This window comes from Oreochromis aureus, linkage group 1 (genome assembly GCF_013358895.1).
Source record: "Oreochromis aureus strain Israel breed Guangdong linkage group 1, ZZ_aureus, whole genome shotgun sequence".
In the NCBI taxonomy this organism is placed as follows: Eukaryota; Metazoa; Chordata; class Actinopteri; order Cichliformes; family Cichlidae; genus Oreochromis; species Oreochromis aureus.
The window spans coordinates 14,786,430-14,802,350 of NC_052942.1; the positions used below are offsets into that span (position 1 = coordinate 14,786,430).

Consider the following 15,921-nt stretch of genomic DNA (forward strand, 5'->3'; position numbering starts at 1 on the left):
ATCTGTGTTAGTAAAACCGTTAGCTCATATTGACCGATAACTTCCGGGGCTGTTGAACGCAACTGACGTCAGACAAATGGCGGACGTTGTAAACAGAGCCAGCAGCTTCTCGGGGGCCAGAGTGAAACATCTCTTTTTAAGATGAACAGCATAGAGTGTGAGCGACTAGACAGTCTGGAGGGGTGGGTGGCCGTTAAAAGCAACATATTTGAGGAAGATGAGGCGTTTAAACTGGGCTTCATCGTACAGTGGAACGTCATCGAGTGCAAGTTCGCCGTCACCTGCCACAACCGGACGTTACAGCGGCAGAAGCGCAAATCCGAGCCTGCCGCCGACGACCCTCAGATGAGCTGGGCAGGACTCTTCTCCGTCAGCGATCTGAAGCACGTCCACCAGCAGTTCACCTGCGTGGCCGACGTCCTGGGAGGCTGCTTCCCGGATTTGACGGAGTTTGAAGAGGGTAACATTTGGGACTTGCTTTTCCTGAGTAGGAGATCAGGTCCAGACAATGACGACGAGAGGGACTATGACACCCCGTGTAGGAAACTCGAGAAGTATTTCAGCACCGCTATTGACCTCTGCGGACGGAAGATTGTTCTCGACACCTTGTTCGCACAGGATGACCGAGATGTTGAGGAGTACTTTGAGAATTTACAGGAGTTCAAAAAGAAGAGCTTGCAGGAGGAGATGTCAAGGGCCAAGGGTCACCTGAGACAGGTGAGGCGTAGAGGTGGGCGGATTGATCTAATATCGATACCAGCGCGATAGGCCTGAGACTTTTTCTGTTCCCTAAGTGCAGTATGTTGCCTACTGGATTGTGTTAAATAAATGTGTTTTAGAGGCAGGCACATTTACATTCCAGGTCTCCAGAAAATCAGTTTCCAAACACGTTGTGTTAACTAATTAATGTGGAAAGCAGAAATCACAGTGATTTAGTGGTCATTAAAATGTGTTCAGAATGTGTAAATTAATGATGAATCAATCAGTAATCATGGCACACTGCTCTCCCCTTTGTAATCTACATTTTATAGGGTAAAAGTATTGGCATTGGTATCGGCAACACTGGCCCTGTATCTGCTTGGTGCCCCACCTCTGATAGGAGAAGTCTTACAACACCTTAGATGCACTTAAAAACATGATTCCCTGAAGTATGAGAAAAGACTGCATGCTCTCTAATCCCAAGAAGTTTAAAGGTCTAGTCTGCCATATTAGCACCTCTCAGTTGTGGTGTGGGCCTAAATCAGGTCTACCATGACACAGCAAACCACAGCTGCTGTTCCAGCCAAGGCTCTAGATGTTGCAACAACACCAGCACTGGTCTTTGTTTGCTCTTGTTTGCTGCTTTAACCTGCAACCTGACCCTTTAGCTCTGTTTAGTTTGTTTCACATGCAAATGGAAGTAAAAGCAGTAAAATGACAGCCAATAGACCAATGAGGCATTTGAAGAGCAAAATACGTCAGCTGGACATTGAAGCAGAAATCTAGTTCCATTTGAGATCCACTGGAGATCGCTGGAATGCATGCCTCCAAGCTTATCATGTCCTTTTATCAAAATAATGTGGTCTGAGTTATGGTAGTTGAGTTTTTACATGCCCACACTGTACCTGTTTCCACAGGCATCATGATGTAGCTCGCTGAGCTGAAAATGTCCTTGTTGTGCTGGTTTGTTTCCTTACACAGATGTAAGGTTCTGATCAAGAATTGGTAACAGAAACAATGAGCAAGTGGACCTGTAAGAAAAACTGTTGATGGCACCGCTACAAGTAGATTAAATGTATCAGAATCTGTACTCAGTGTCGGTATTATGTCTACATAAACCACTGTTACGGATCTGCTGTATATGATACCTTTATGAAATCATATCCAGCTTTTGCTTATGCTGTCTCAGATGCAGGCTTGTGTTGCTGTGTTGATTGTTTTTGATATCTAAAGCAAACATGTTCCCTTTGTATGCTGGAAGATGTCAGGGCATAGATAACTCTTGATTTTCCAACTATTTACATATTTTGAATCCAAGCGATTTAACATTTTCTTAACCAAAAAGACGTCTCAGTTCCAAATATTTCATCACTATTTTCATCACTCTCACATAAAATGTTTTTTAAGACCTGAATTTGTTTGACTTCAGTGGTCAACATCGGAGAACCGGGTCCAAGAATCCCTGTGGTGTTCAACCACCAACCTCATCTTGAAGTGTCTTCACAAGTCTACCTTCAGCCCACCCAAGTTGTATTCTGAAAGGCCTAGTTATCGACTCTTATGTTAGCCGGCACGGATTGGATTGGTTCATTCTGAGTATGAAAAGTCATACAGAGCAAAACTAAGCTGTGGGCTCAGGGTAAACCCGGATCATGGTGTTTATGTTTTTTCATCTTCACAGCTGCTACAAAGTCACAGCGGTGCTGACAGGATGGTCGTGCTGCTCAGCATCTATGAGGAAGAAGACGAGGCCTACCAGGACCTGGCGACTGTCGCCACAACTTTCTTCCAGTACCTGCTGCAGCCTTTCAGGGACATGAGAGAGCTGGCCTGCCTTTACAAGATGGACATCCTTGTAAATACACACGTTGTTAGAATGTTGTACACGATAACATGCAGGGGATGCACTTAGTGTTGATATCAGAAAGTTAAGATTTTGATGAAAATGAAAAGGGAGGATTATGGTACATGTTTAATGTAAAGTGTTCTTTGTCAGTGGAAAAAATGCTTTAAAGTGTTTTTTTACTATACTGTGCAAAAGTCTTGAGCCAACCCCTCATTTCTTTATATTTTGCTAGGAAAATGTGAAATAGGTGCAGTGATTTATCAAAACAGGCAGGTTAGCACTGTTGCCGCACAGCAAGAAGGTCCTGAGTTCAATTCCACCATCAGCCCGGGGTCTTTCTGTGTGGAGTTTACATGTTCTCCCCATGTTTGCGTGGGTTTCCTTGCGTGGGATAGGTTAATTGATTAATCTAAATTGCCCATAGGTGTGAATGCAGGAGTGAATGTGAGCGCGAATGGTTGTCTGTCTCTGTGTGTTAGAGTGGCGACCTGTCCACTGACACCTGTCCCGCCCTATGACAGCTGGGATAGGCTCCAGCACCCCCCCCCGCATTTGTGATTTATCAAAACATATAAACATATCTAAAAATACAGTATGTGAGGCAAAATTGACTTTCAAGCTTGTTAGAATTGTACAAAGTTTAATCAACACAGCCTGAACACTCTCGTAGTTTTTTTAAGTAGCCTTCAGGAATAGTTCTCCAGGCTTCTTGAAGGACATTGAAAACTTTTCTTTGGATGTTGGCTGCCTTTTGTTCTGTTCTCTGTCAAGCTGATCCCGCACTGCTTCAGTAAAGTTCAGGTCCAGGCTCTGGGGAGGCCAGTCTGTGACTGATGGTGTTTTATTATGGTTCTCTATCCAGGTATACTTTTACTGCACTCGCAGTGTGTTTGGGATCATTGTTATGATGAAAAAGGAAGGCGTTGCCAACTAGGCGCTTTCTTGATAACATGGACCAAAATGTGATGGTACTTTTCTGTGTTCATAATTCCATTATTTTTAACACCACCCCTGAATGAAACGTAGCCCCGAACCATGACGGAGCCTCCACCGTGTTTTACAGATGACTGTAAACACTCACCGACAGTGATTTGAACCAAAAATGTCAAATTTGGGTTCATCACTCCATAAGATCTGTTGTCAGTGATTTGTCAGTCTAGTTCTTATGTAATTTGGCACACCTCAGCCTTTTCTTCTTGTTTCCCTTTCTTAAGAATTGCTTCTTTACTTCGTTGACCAGTAGATGGATCAACTAAAACATCACAAGGATCTCTCAGGTCCTGTGTCAGGACTTTCCTGGATGTATTCCTGTTTCTTAAAGACATGACTTCCACATGCTGTTTACCTGCTGTCGACAGATTTTAGACCTGCCACTTCTTTTGTCCTCCACTTACCCAGTCTTTTAAGGACACACTGTACATGATGCTGAGCTGCTGCTAAGTCTTCAGCTAATAGCACAATGAATAAAATGTTTTTTACTAAGTTGTCTCTTCTGTGTAAACACTGGTCCATGCTTCAGTAATTCATGTGTCATTGTTAGGTGTTCTCTAAGTCTGACTCCTTGGAAGCAAAATATAAATAAATGAGAGGTGGCTCTAGACTTTTGCACAGCACTGACCTATATGTCCTTTAGTGATCACATAAAGGTCTTTTTCACTCTTAACTGGTTCATTTGTTATTGCTGAGCCACACACAGCACTCATGAATAGACTGACCTGTTGCATCACTATGTCTAATGTGGTTCTCAAACTCTGTGATGTAGGTGAAAGAACATTATTTTTTTTAAGGGAATTTTTAGCCTTTATTTTGATAGGACCGTAAAGAGTATCAGGAAATTAGGGAGAAAGCAAGGGGAATGAGATGTAAAAAGTAAGCGTGGTGTAGGGAAAATATTTATGTCCACTTAGAGGGAAAAGAGAGGTCAGAATTTGTTTTTACACTCATCCAAATATGAATAAAGCTCCCATGAATGCACAGTTAATACATGCTTCTTATGGACACGTAAGCCCTTGAGTAAAGACCGTTTTGCTTGCTGTGGTTGTCTGCAGAAGTCTTTGGAGTTTGAGGAATTGGGTCCTAAGAGAATTGCAGCTCTGGAAAAGGAGGCGGAGGAGTGGAGAAAGAAAGCAGAGGATGCAGTCGCCTCGATTCAGGACATCACTGTCACCTACTTTGCACAGACTTCAAAGGCTCTGGCTGGTATAAGTCGCTGTGTTTATATCTGTGTGGATGTTTCGGTTAATTATGAAATGTGTAAATGATCAAAACCTCCAAAAAAGATTGTTTTCAGAGGAAATGGTTTTAAAAGAAAAGCCTATATGATTATGCTATGGGATTCATTTCACACTTGTAAGGAAACAATTATAACCTTTATATATACATGACAGCTCCTTGTGCACATTTCCAGGTATGGTGAAACAGATGGAAGAGGATAAGTGTCGTTTTGGACCCGCTGCCTGGGCGTCAGCGGCTCCCAGGCTGGAGAAACTCCGCTTCCTATTGGCCAAAGAAACCCTGCAGCACATGAGAGCCACCGAGATGTGCCTCAGCCGCAAGAAAGACAGCATCAAGGAGAGGGTGCGTGTCCATTTTATCTTTCTTTCTTTCTTTTTTTTCATTAGTATCAGCTGCTTTTCCAGTGGTTCTGTAATTACTCATCACATTCGGTAACATCTCACTAGAGTGTGGCGCAGTTGTAAGGCTTTAGTTATCATTCATGTCTTTATTTCCGTGCCAAGGCCAACGCTGCTTTTGTAGTGGTTGTAAGTCAGTAGAGATGTGACACGGTGCCTACTCACTCTCATGTATCATTCACTTGGTATTCCAGTCTGATGTGAGTCTGTGGCTGCTCTGTTCCTTTTGATCTATTTATAAAGCTTCTCTGAAAACATAGAGAATCCCCTCAATACACCCCCATCCCAAACACAAAAAAACCCCCCCTGCATGCATGAATAAGTGAGTGTGTCTGGGTGCATATATGCATGCTCAAAATGTGCCAGCTACACACAAATGTGTGACTGCACCGGGAGGATGTTTCTCATGTCAGGATCACAGCATTTTTGGGATGGTACGGCACCGGATCACTTGCTGCTTCACGGGGGTCATGCTGTGCGTTTGAGCTCTTGAAAAGAGCAAAGAGAACAACCGCAACACCTTTACCTTCACACGGCTGCATTCCCATCCCATTAAGCTTTTTAAATAATAAAAGAAAAAGTCAGGTTTGAGGACGCTGGCGTCATCTGTCACTGTGAAATCAACCCCAGCCTTTACATCTGCAGCTGTGTGCGAGTGTTCGTAACGAGATCAGCGAGCTACACCTACGCAAACTCTTGCACTGGTGGCAACAGAGCTCGGTGACTCTTTAGAGCGTGCCAGCGTGCCTGCGGATATCCCAGATGTTTGCGCGAGTGTACGGCTTCAGTCTCTGTGGCAGCTGTGTCATATTGCAGCAGTGTGTGTATTTGTGTTCGACATAATTAAGAGCATTTTAAGGCTGTCTTTTGAATGCAAAAGCTCATGCACATGCTGCAGGTAGCTGCTGGTTTCAGCTCATTTCATCACAGCATGAAAGCTTGCAGAGATTAAACTGTCTTCAGATAGGCTGTCCATCACAAATGCTTTATTTTTTTTATGCCAGATTTATCTTCTGGGTGGGTGTGTGTGTGGGGTGGGGGGGGGGGGTTGCCAGTAGCGTGGCTGAAAGCAAAGCCCATTTTGATCATAATGTTCAATGACAAATAGCGAGCTGTCAAAAAGTAGCACTTGCCTCACAAAGTATTCACTGTATGCATACAAACGACTGATGTTTTTTTTGTTTTTTTTCCACAAACGACCGTTATGATCCTTTTAAAGGGGCTGATGTAACATTTTTCTGTCGTTGCCTTGCAGCTGGAGAACCTCTCTGTGAGAGCCCAAGGCCAGAGGGCCGATTTAAGGTCTGCGTTTGAGGACGGCCAGAAGCAGGACACTGTGGACCAGCTGGAACTGCAGTTCTACGAAACCCAGCTAGAACTCTACGACGCCAAGTTTGAAATCCTGAAAAATGAAGAGCAGCTCCTGGTGGCTCAGATAGACACCCTGAGACGACAGATTAAAGGTATCCTCAGATTTACATAGCTGTGCTGTACAGCACATTTATTTTGGGTATGTATACACGTGTTGTGCAAAAGTCTTGAGCCTCCATGGAGCCAGACTTTCTTGTTTTTGAAGCAGTCTTGAGCAATAGTTCCCCAGGCTTTCTGAAGGTCTTTTAACCTCCTAGGACCTGGCGTCCACATATGTGGACATCACATTTTGGGTCATCTAGACCAAAATACTAAATTTTGCTCTACAAGGGCCTGATATCCACTCACAAGGACTTTATACTGCCACTGTACTATCGAAATTTTAAACAAATATATTCATATGTGGATGTAATTTTTCTCAGAAACAAAAAACAGGTCAAAAGAAAAATTTTTACATTCATCGGGTCCCAATATGCCCAAATATCAAAGAGAAATTAAAAATGCATGCCATGGAAGAGTTCGGGTCTTAGGAGGTTAAAGGTTTTCTTTGGTTATTGGCTGTTTTTCACTCATTTTCAGTCCAGTCCTTGTACCCGATCATTTTCAGAACTTTTTGTGTTTGTTTCTTTGTTTGCCTGCTAAGCCACTTAATTTTCTGAATGAATAATTCAATAATAATGAATAATTCCATCTTTAAAAAGGCACCTGATAAATGGTCTGATTCTTATATAGTACTTGTCTACTCTCCCCGAGCGCTCAAAGAGCTTTATACGACATGTCTCATTGAACCTTTAAGTGAGATTTAAAGGTCCTCGAGGATATTCCATAGATTTTAGATGGAAGTATACTAATGCTAATAATGGCCTTTTGTTTTAAAAGCTCCACATTAAATACTAGCTTTACCAGCTGTGCAATTTTCCTCCAACTTCCTGAAAATGTTGCAAACCTCGTTGGTATTTTTCCTTATTTCATTTGGTGAACTGGCCCTTAAAAGCCATTTGTTTTCATGCATGAAGTGTTTATGATCGTCTTTTATTGTGTGTCTCTAATATTTCTCAATATTCTAAACGCATCTTACGATATATCCCAACACTACAATTCTCACAGCGCTGATTCAGCACCCTTCAGACTCTGTGTTAGTTATGATTAAAATGACACATTACACAATGCCCCCCTCCCTGCTGCATTATAATGTGTTGGATTGTCAGCCAGTGTGTTGTGGACAAGAGGTGCCTTCTGGGAAATGCTGTATTTTGTTCGTGTAAATATTTCTCTAATTGTTCCTCGCGGGAGGTGGCATGTTTGCTTCCAAGGTGCATGTGTGTGCATCTTGCCATCTGTGTCTGTGGTGACTGTGGCTGCGGGCATATTTACCTTTACAGCTCTCAGGTGTAGTTTCCTAGCTAAGAAGCAGCAGCGCGCCCTCTGCTATTTGTTATTGGTGAAAAAAAAAGTTGGAGGACTGAGGAAGATGTGATGTTCTGCAAATAAGGAGAAAGCTACTGCAATGCAAATAATGTAATTAGTGCAGTTGCCAAGGAGACCCAGAATGTTTCATAAGCAGCTGAGGAGATGCTTGTATAATTTAGCAGTAGTTTTACCAACATTAAGCAGCTTACTCTTAATCAGATGTAAGTTTACCATCTAAACAGGAAGTAAACAGGTTTCTTAACTGCATGTAAGCTGCATAACTACAGTTGGCACAAAAGTAACCCTGGCACTACCTGTGACAACTTCCTGTGCTGCTCGTGAGCAGTGGGCATGACACTGGTTAAGTTATGCTGTCTGATGGGACGCGACAGCTGACGTACGGCTCGAGAGGATGCCATATAAACAGAAGACATGTAGGAGTGACAGGGCTGCGTTTATGTTTCAGAGCTGAAGGAGGAGGTGGTGTACTATGATGTGTGCGAGGATCCCGAGGAGCTGCAGAGCATGGTCCACACAGGTATTCATCAAGCAGACCCTCCAGCTGTCAGTCAGCTCAAAAGACGCCTACAGACCCTGGAAACCAAGAGGGGCAACATCTGTGCCCGCCGAGCTTACCTGCGTAACAAAAAGGTGTGTGTGAGTGCTGCTGACTTGAAATCATTTCATATTCTTTGGTCCTTTAAAAAAAAAAAAAAAAAAAAAGTTGTATTTTTCAAGCATTTTGGGGGTTTTTGTCCAAGGAAAAATGTATTGATCCTTCAAAAGCACATCTCCGCCTGCCTCGTGTCCCCAAATGCTGAGTTTTTAAAATGTTTTTACTACATTGGTTTATTTTTAGCTGACATAGTAATTGAAGCACTTGGCATGTTTTCCTCTTTTTGTTGGCTGCTTGCTTATTTGATAAAAAAAAAAAGTATTACTCAGAGCAAAAAAATGGCAAAGGCAGCCTGGTTAAAGACTCTCGATAGTTACTTCCAGTAATCCACAGGTAGGGAATGCAGTTAAAAAAAAAAAACAAGGACATTGGAAAATTACAAATAAAGGCCTCCTAATAAAATCCGGATGTGTTGCAGTTGCATTTTCTCAAAGTTTTTTAACTGTTTGCTCAGACAGTCGCTAATTTCTGACAGCCTAAAATGTATTTTCAAGCGATTAAGTAATATGTTTTGTGTCTCTCTTTAGGATCAGTGCACGGATGCACATGAGCAGAAGCACCTGGCGGCAAAACAGAGCTCCATAGTCTTCAACCAGCATCACCAGGTCCACCTGGTAAGTGAGCCGGGTTGATGGAGCCGCAAATGAAAGCCGCTGTTTCTCTCCTGTGCCTCTCAGTGTCTCCCTCTGTTGTCTGCAGAAACGAGAGAAGAAGAAGGAGGAGGAGCAGAGGAGGAAAGAGTGGGTGGACAAGGAGCGGGAGAAGACTCTGAGCCGATTACGATCCTTCAGAGAGGTCAGGCGCTCTCACTCGTTCTGCACTGCCTTCGCCTGCAGCTCTCTCCGAGTTAATAAAACCCAGGGGGATGCTGCATCGTACCCTCTTAATGCAATAGTTCACCTCAAAAATAAAAGCTCAGTTATTAGCCACTCGACCCCTCGCATCGGAGGAAGTCCTGATGACAGCGCGCTGTGGACGGGCTTGTTAGTAATGAGCTGTCTTACACCAGAGCTTCAAACTGTGCGTGGACGACTGCTCTCTGTTGGCTTATAACTTCAGTGACCCAGTGACATTTTCAGTGTGACAGTCAGACTCTGTTTTAACTTTAAATACAAATATAACTAATGACATTTCCATCAGCTTCTCCTTTACAGTGTGCTGATTGCTAAAAAAGACTTAGACCCTACCTTAAAGTAGCATGTTAGCAATGCCATTGTCAACACCTAATCAAGAACGGCATTAGTATTCAGCTGAAGTAACCTCAGTGCTGCTAGAATAGCTACGAGCCCAGGAAGAGAGCCCTGCATCAGTAATAATGACTGGGTAATGATGATGACTACATCATTTGGCGGCACAGTGGTGCAGTGGTTGGCGTTGCGTCGCCTCACAGCGAGAAAAAAGCAGAGCGGGCGATTAAGGATTCAAACCTCCCGGGGTTATCCGTCTTCATCCAGCAGTCCAAAGACATGCATGTTAGATTAACTGATGATTCTAAATCGGTAGATGCAGCGCTCATGTGCACAGGATGAAGTGCTGCATGAATATGTATGAAAAAGAAGATGGAGGCTTGTAGTTTAAAGCACTTTGAGTGGTCAGAAACTACAAGAAATCATTCCATTAATTCATGTGTCTGAATGAATGGTCCTGCTTATTTAAGACAAAACATTAACGCTCTCTTGGTATTTTTTTTTTTAATGCCTCCGTAGTGTAGTGGTTAACAAATGTGCATGGTTAGCAAAAGGTTGCTGGCTCAGTTCCAGGTGGAGACTCAAATCCCATTTGTGGTTGCGTCAGGGCATCATGGCAACAAGACGTAGCAATGATGTTGGATCTCGGTGGTCAAAGGTCACTACGAAACAAGTTTTTGGCCCCAGGAAATTCTCTCTCTGCAACACACACAGAAAGTCCAACACTGTGATGTCGTGCCACCTGCACGAAAATACACCCACAAGATTTCAGGCAGCTGATTCATGTGTTTAAAATCACTCCCTTGTGTCCTCTTGTTCATGAGCGTCTACATGCTCTGCTCACTATTGACAGTATATCTGTATATTCCATAGTGAGCAGGAAAATCAAAACAATTATTAAGCATTTCAGTCGAAACTGGTGCTTTTTAAGCCAGTAGCCTTTGTACTGAGTAGCCTTTGTGGTGAGACTATTTTGTTTAAACCAGGGGTGTCATCATAAGGCCCGAGGGCCAGAATCGTCCTGCCAAAGACTGCAATGTGGCCCATTGGACAGCTTTGGAAAATATGAAAGAGAGCTAACTAATAAACTAATAAAGACCTCCACCGTAGCCATTTATACAGACACTAAGGTAAATAAGAAATAGATGAATCTATCTGCTAAGAAAATCTGTAATTAAAAAAAAAAAAACATTCAGTCAATTAACAAAAAATGTTATAATCACAGGACAGTTTGCACTAACAGATGAGTTTGACATCCCTGATTTAAACGATCAGCTTTTACATCCGTGTTTAACTGTGCGGGGCTTTGATGCACATCTGTCATCACTTTTTTTAATCTCATGTAGTCGCTGTGCCTGTTTAAAACAAAACATTAATGCATGAGCTTCAGCTAATAATGTTTTTTTTTCTTCTTTTTTTTCCAGAGGCGACCGGGCCAGTACATCCTGAAAGCGCCCCAGTCCAGGCCTTCGCCGTCTTCTCCAGAAAGCCTGTGCCCCTCGCAGCCGATGTCCATCATCAGCCTCAGCCCCGCTCCCGCTTCTGAAGGACCCCCTCCCTCCATCCGACCCGCACCAAGGCGCAAGAAACCAGCCAAAAAGCAGCAGCTGAAAGACATCCCTGTCCAAATCTACGCTGCGCCGCCTCCTCCCACGGCCATCCCACCTCCCCCAACAGCCCCACCCCCTCCTCCTCCTCCTCCTCCGCCACCACCACCACCACCTCCGCCACTGCTGCCTCCCCCCCGAGTGTCGCCCTCATCAGAGGATGCCCCGATGCCTCTGAGTGACAAAGAGGGCCCTCCTTTTCCAGCCAAGAACACGCTCAAACAAAATATAGGTGAGGGTGAAATACGTGCAGTATCGTTCAGATCTTCATGTCCAACAAAACCAATGAAGAATAAAAGAATGGAGCAGGATACGTGATTTTTGTTTGGCTGCTGGGAAGGTTGTGTGTGTGTGTGTGTGTGTGTGTGTGTGTGTGTGTGTGTGTGTGTGTGTGTGTGTGTGTGTCTGCACATAGTGTTCTGTCCTAAATTCCCAACTTCTCCCACAGGGGCAGAGGAGGCATTTTACCTTCAGTAGTGGTCTTGCTTATGTACGCTCTCTGCTCCAGGGAGACAGTAACGTCCAGCAGAGCTTCATTTTTATGAGCTCATGTGAAATGGAGCACATTCAAAGAAAACTGTTTCAATAATGTTTCATACAGCGGGCTAAGAACTGGGAAGAACCAGCTCATCAGCAGTGTAGCTTCTTCTTCTTCTTCACTTGAATACTTTTTCTCCTTTAACTTTGGTATTTTTGTAGGAACCATGGACGAAGTGTTGGCTTCACTACAGCGTGGACAGATTAAGCTTCGAAAGGTCCCCGCGGCCAGCACGCCGGGCCCCACTGGGGATGCAAGGAGCAGTCTGATGTCTGCCATCCGACAGGGAGTCACCCTGAAGAAGGTGAGATGTTGATCGGTTAGCTTACTGCAGAACGATTGCATCACCGCATGTGTCACTTGGTAAAAATATGATGACATTTCCGAACAGAAAAGTCACACTGAGTGATTTAGACAGCTCGTAACCATTACATAGAAAGCCAGTGCTCTCTGGATAAACTAAGTTGGTTATTCACCTGTGGAAAAATAGCCAGTGTGGCTCAGTTTGTGTCAACCCCCCCCTCCAAAAAAAACCCCCTTCCAAATGTCAAATATCAGTCCTTACTAAAGAATTAATCTGCATGTGAAAATGCTACCTAACAAATGCACAATTTATTTGTGTTTGTGTAATCTGCGATCATCGGTGTTTAGGTAAATGTGACACGTTTTAAGGAGTTTCATTTTCACTAAGGACCATCGGTAGTTTTGCTGAGCTGTTTGCTGTGGACGCGGATCACATGAATTAAACCTTGTTTGCTCTCAGTGTACAATATTTGTTTTCACTGACCGACTATTAATGGCGAGGAACACATTCATGAGGTAGTTAAGCTATAGGAGCTGTCACAAAAAGCCGTTCACATCCTAATTTTTTAAAGAAGGAGACATGCTGTATGGAAACTTCACAAGTGCACTCTTGTGCACAGCAAACAGCTCCCCCATGTGGATTCGTTTTTAGTGCAGCAAAGGAGTGAATTATTGAACAGTGCTAATAAATTTAAAATGGGGTATTTTGCTTCTAATTTTAAACAAATGGTCGATGAAGCTGTTCACAGGTTGTGTGTGTAAATTCCTTTTTTATTTTATGAGAATGCAGACGTCTCCTTTACAAGCCCAGAATGTTGATTCTGTGGATGTGGACGATGTTACCCAAGTGACCTCTTCAGCCAGCGCTTCAACCACCGCAAACCCTACAATGCAGATCAACAGAATCAGCTTTCACAAGTATACATCGTGGCTCAAGAGTTGGGAGTTCGCCTTGTAATCGGAAGGTTGCCGGTTCGAGCCCCGGCTTCGACAGTCTCGGTCATTGTGTCCTTGGGCAAGACACTTCACCCGTTGCCTACTGGTGGTGGTCAGAGGGCCCGGTGGGTCCGGCAGCCTCGCCTCTGTCAGTGCGCCCCAGGGTGGCTGTGGCTACAATGTAGCTTGCCATCACCAGTGTGTGAATGTGTGTGTGAATGGGTGGATGACTGGTTGTGTAAAGCGCTTTGGGGTCCTTAGGGACTAGTAAAAGCGCTGTACAAATACAGGCCATTTTACATGCAACATACTTTAGGCTCTTCCCTTATTTCCCGAGGAGCCACCACAGCGGATGGAGCCACATATTTGATTTGGCACAGATTTGACACCACACGCCCTTCCTGATGCAATCCTTCCATTTATCCAGGCTTGGGTCCAGCACAGGGAGTACACTCGCTTGTGACCCCCTGAGGCTGGATCTGTGTCTCCTTCTGGTCTCGACCCAGGGATCTTTCACATATTAGACAAATGTGCTAAACTGCTGCACCATGGAGCCACAGTTATGCATATGTAAAAACCTATGCTATAACAGACTAGAATACATTTAGCTGTTCTAGTTCCAGGGTCGGGTGTTATCCCAACAGGGTCATTGCTATGTAGCTCTCTACTATAATGTTAGTACTGATTACAGATTTCACAGCAGGCGGTAACTTAAAATGTGAACTGTATTTCTTTGCCGTTGCATAGGTGGTTCCTGCACGAGGAGAAGTCCCGAGCGGCGGAGACAACGAGCTTGAGCGCAGCATCAAGGCCGCCATGATGAGGATGAAGAAGGTAGCGGCTGATTCGGACGAGGACGACAGAGGGGACGAAGAGGGACGCAGTGCAGACTGGGATAGCTGAGAATGCGTGCGCACTCGCGCCGATGAAGCTGCTGTCTTACGTTAGCCCCGCTCCGTCTTCCTCACAGTTACGAGCTTCAGCTCATCGTTGCCAATTTTCCATCCGAAAACAAGAAAAAAAAAGCTGCTTCTTTGACAAGAACAGGATTACGCCTCCTCAGACTTCAACGTTGCAGTTTGTTGAAGTTGTTGCACATTTAATCCCTTTTGTGTGTGTATGTGCGTGTGCTTTTGTTTTGTTTTTAAAGTAGCCCTGAAACGGTGTAATACATCCAACACTGCAACTAACCAGCGAGCGGCAGAATCAGGACTTAGTCTCCTCTAAAACACTTTCCAATTTTCAGAAATCCCAGTGAGAGCGAATGAGCCGCTTTGTTTTTAACGCTCCTCTAATGATTGAATTTCTCCCAAATCTGTGCCCGAAGGCCTTTTGTGACAGTGTCACACAGCAGGGGGGGGAGTGGGGGGGGAGTGGGGTGGGAGCTTGTGCTGCGGGCGGTGAAGACAACACTACGCAAATTGTCGTTTCGCTCGCACCGCCCGGTCTGATCTCATCATTTTGAATGTAATTAAATTTGAACAATTGTTTATTTAACCTAACCCCAGTAAGGCTACAGCCACGCGAAGGCAGCGCTGTTAATTATTCACAGCCTGCGTGTCTGAAGTCTTTGTCGTTGTTTGCGTTGCAGGCCGTCTCACGCTGACCGCTATTTTCCCCTTCTCGTGTCAGAATTTTGGGAACGCTTTAGGATTAATCAAAGGGCACTTTCGAAATGAAATACAGAGACAAATTGAGAATATTAGGCTTTAATTTAACTAATGGATTAAAAAAAAGTTACGTAATTAATTACACATCCCAATCTGTAATCACTGTGTGATCTAAAGAAAAGGAAAAAGGGGGAAAGGTTCCTGTTGATTAAGGCAAAATGACCTTTCAACCTGTGACAGCGCATTGCTTTAGTTTGGGGGTTTTTCCCTCCTCAATCTTTACAAGTGTTCCTTACCTGAACCTGTCAAACAGTTAAACTGTGTGATAGCAGCATTAAATGCTTTACAGGATGAATTTATTTCTAGTTTTATGAGTTAATGATGTTTGAGACAGATACCTGCACTGCTGTGTTTTAATAATAAACTAAGAGACATCAGGTCGTCATCGAACGTTGGCGTTCCTTTTTTCCCCCTCACTTTCATTCACATACATTCATCTGAGCTCTTTGCCACTTGCTTTGCTCACGCTGTCCCCCGATCTCCAAAGGGTTACCTGTGCCCGGGCCCTCGTTCTTTAAAAAAGTCACATCAGACCTGCACCGGTGAACCCCCGGCGAGTGGGCTTTGGTGGATGAAGCCCACAGCGATGAGTCACAAAGTAATATCCATCCTGGCAGCCCTCGCTCTCACACATCTGTCTCCTGCAGTGACAGCTCAGACATCCCCAGCCAGCTGTGATTGAGTTTATTCAGCTCTGTGTACTTAAGAGAAGCGGCCGTTTTTGCGGCGCTGCTGTCAGTCTCTGTGTGCAATCTGTTGGCAACATCCACGCGATTCAGGTGGAAGACGGGTCACGCACCTCGGGGTGGGAGGGAAGGCGCACACGGGGGTATTTAGACGAACACCTCCATCCAGCATAAACAGAAATTTCAGCAGCCTGTTACTATGGCAACAAGAAGTGTCAGCGGTAGTGGCCTGCAGTGCCATATCGCTCTCTTGCTCTCTCTCTCGCTCACATGTACAGAGCAGCATAGTCTCTTAATGATGTTTCACCAACTCGCCCACTCGTCACCAGTCACACAATGAGAGCTGAGAGTCAGACAGC

The 15,921-nt window shown here is 44.3% G+C and overlaps 1 protein-coding gene across 1 annotated transcript; it reads left to right on the forward strand.

Moving 5' to 3' along the window:
- The first annotated feature begins 23 nt into the window (after positions 1-23).
- LOC116311666 (WASP homolog-associated protein with actin, membranes and microtubules) lies at positions 24-15,266 on the forward strand. The gene is made up of 11 exons (XM_031728857.2): positions 24-717; positions 2,381-2,554; positions 4,594-4,744; positions 4,953-5,122; positions 6,434-6,641; positions 8,426-8,610; positions 9,163-9,249; positions 9,335-9,430; positions 11,247-11,661; positions 12,129-12,271; positions 13,954-15,266. The coding sequence occupies exons 1-11, from the start codon at positions 142-144 to the stop codon at positions 14,107-14,109; spliced, it is 2,361 nt and encodes a 786-aa protein (XP_031584717.2). The 5' UTR covers positions 24-141; the 3' UTR covers positions 14,110-15,266.
- Positions 15,267-15,921: the final 655 nt, after the last annotated feature.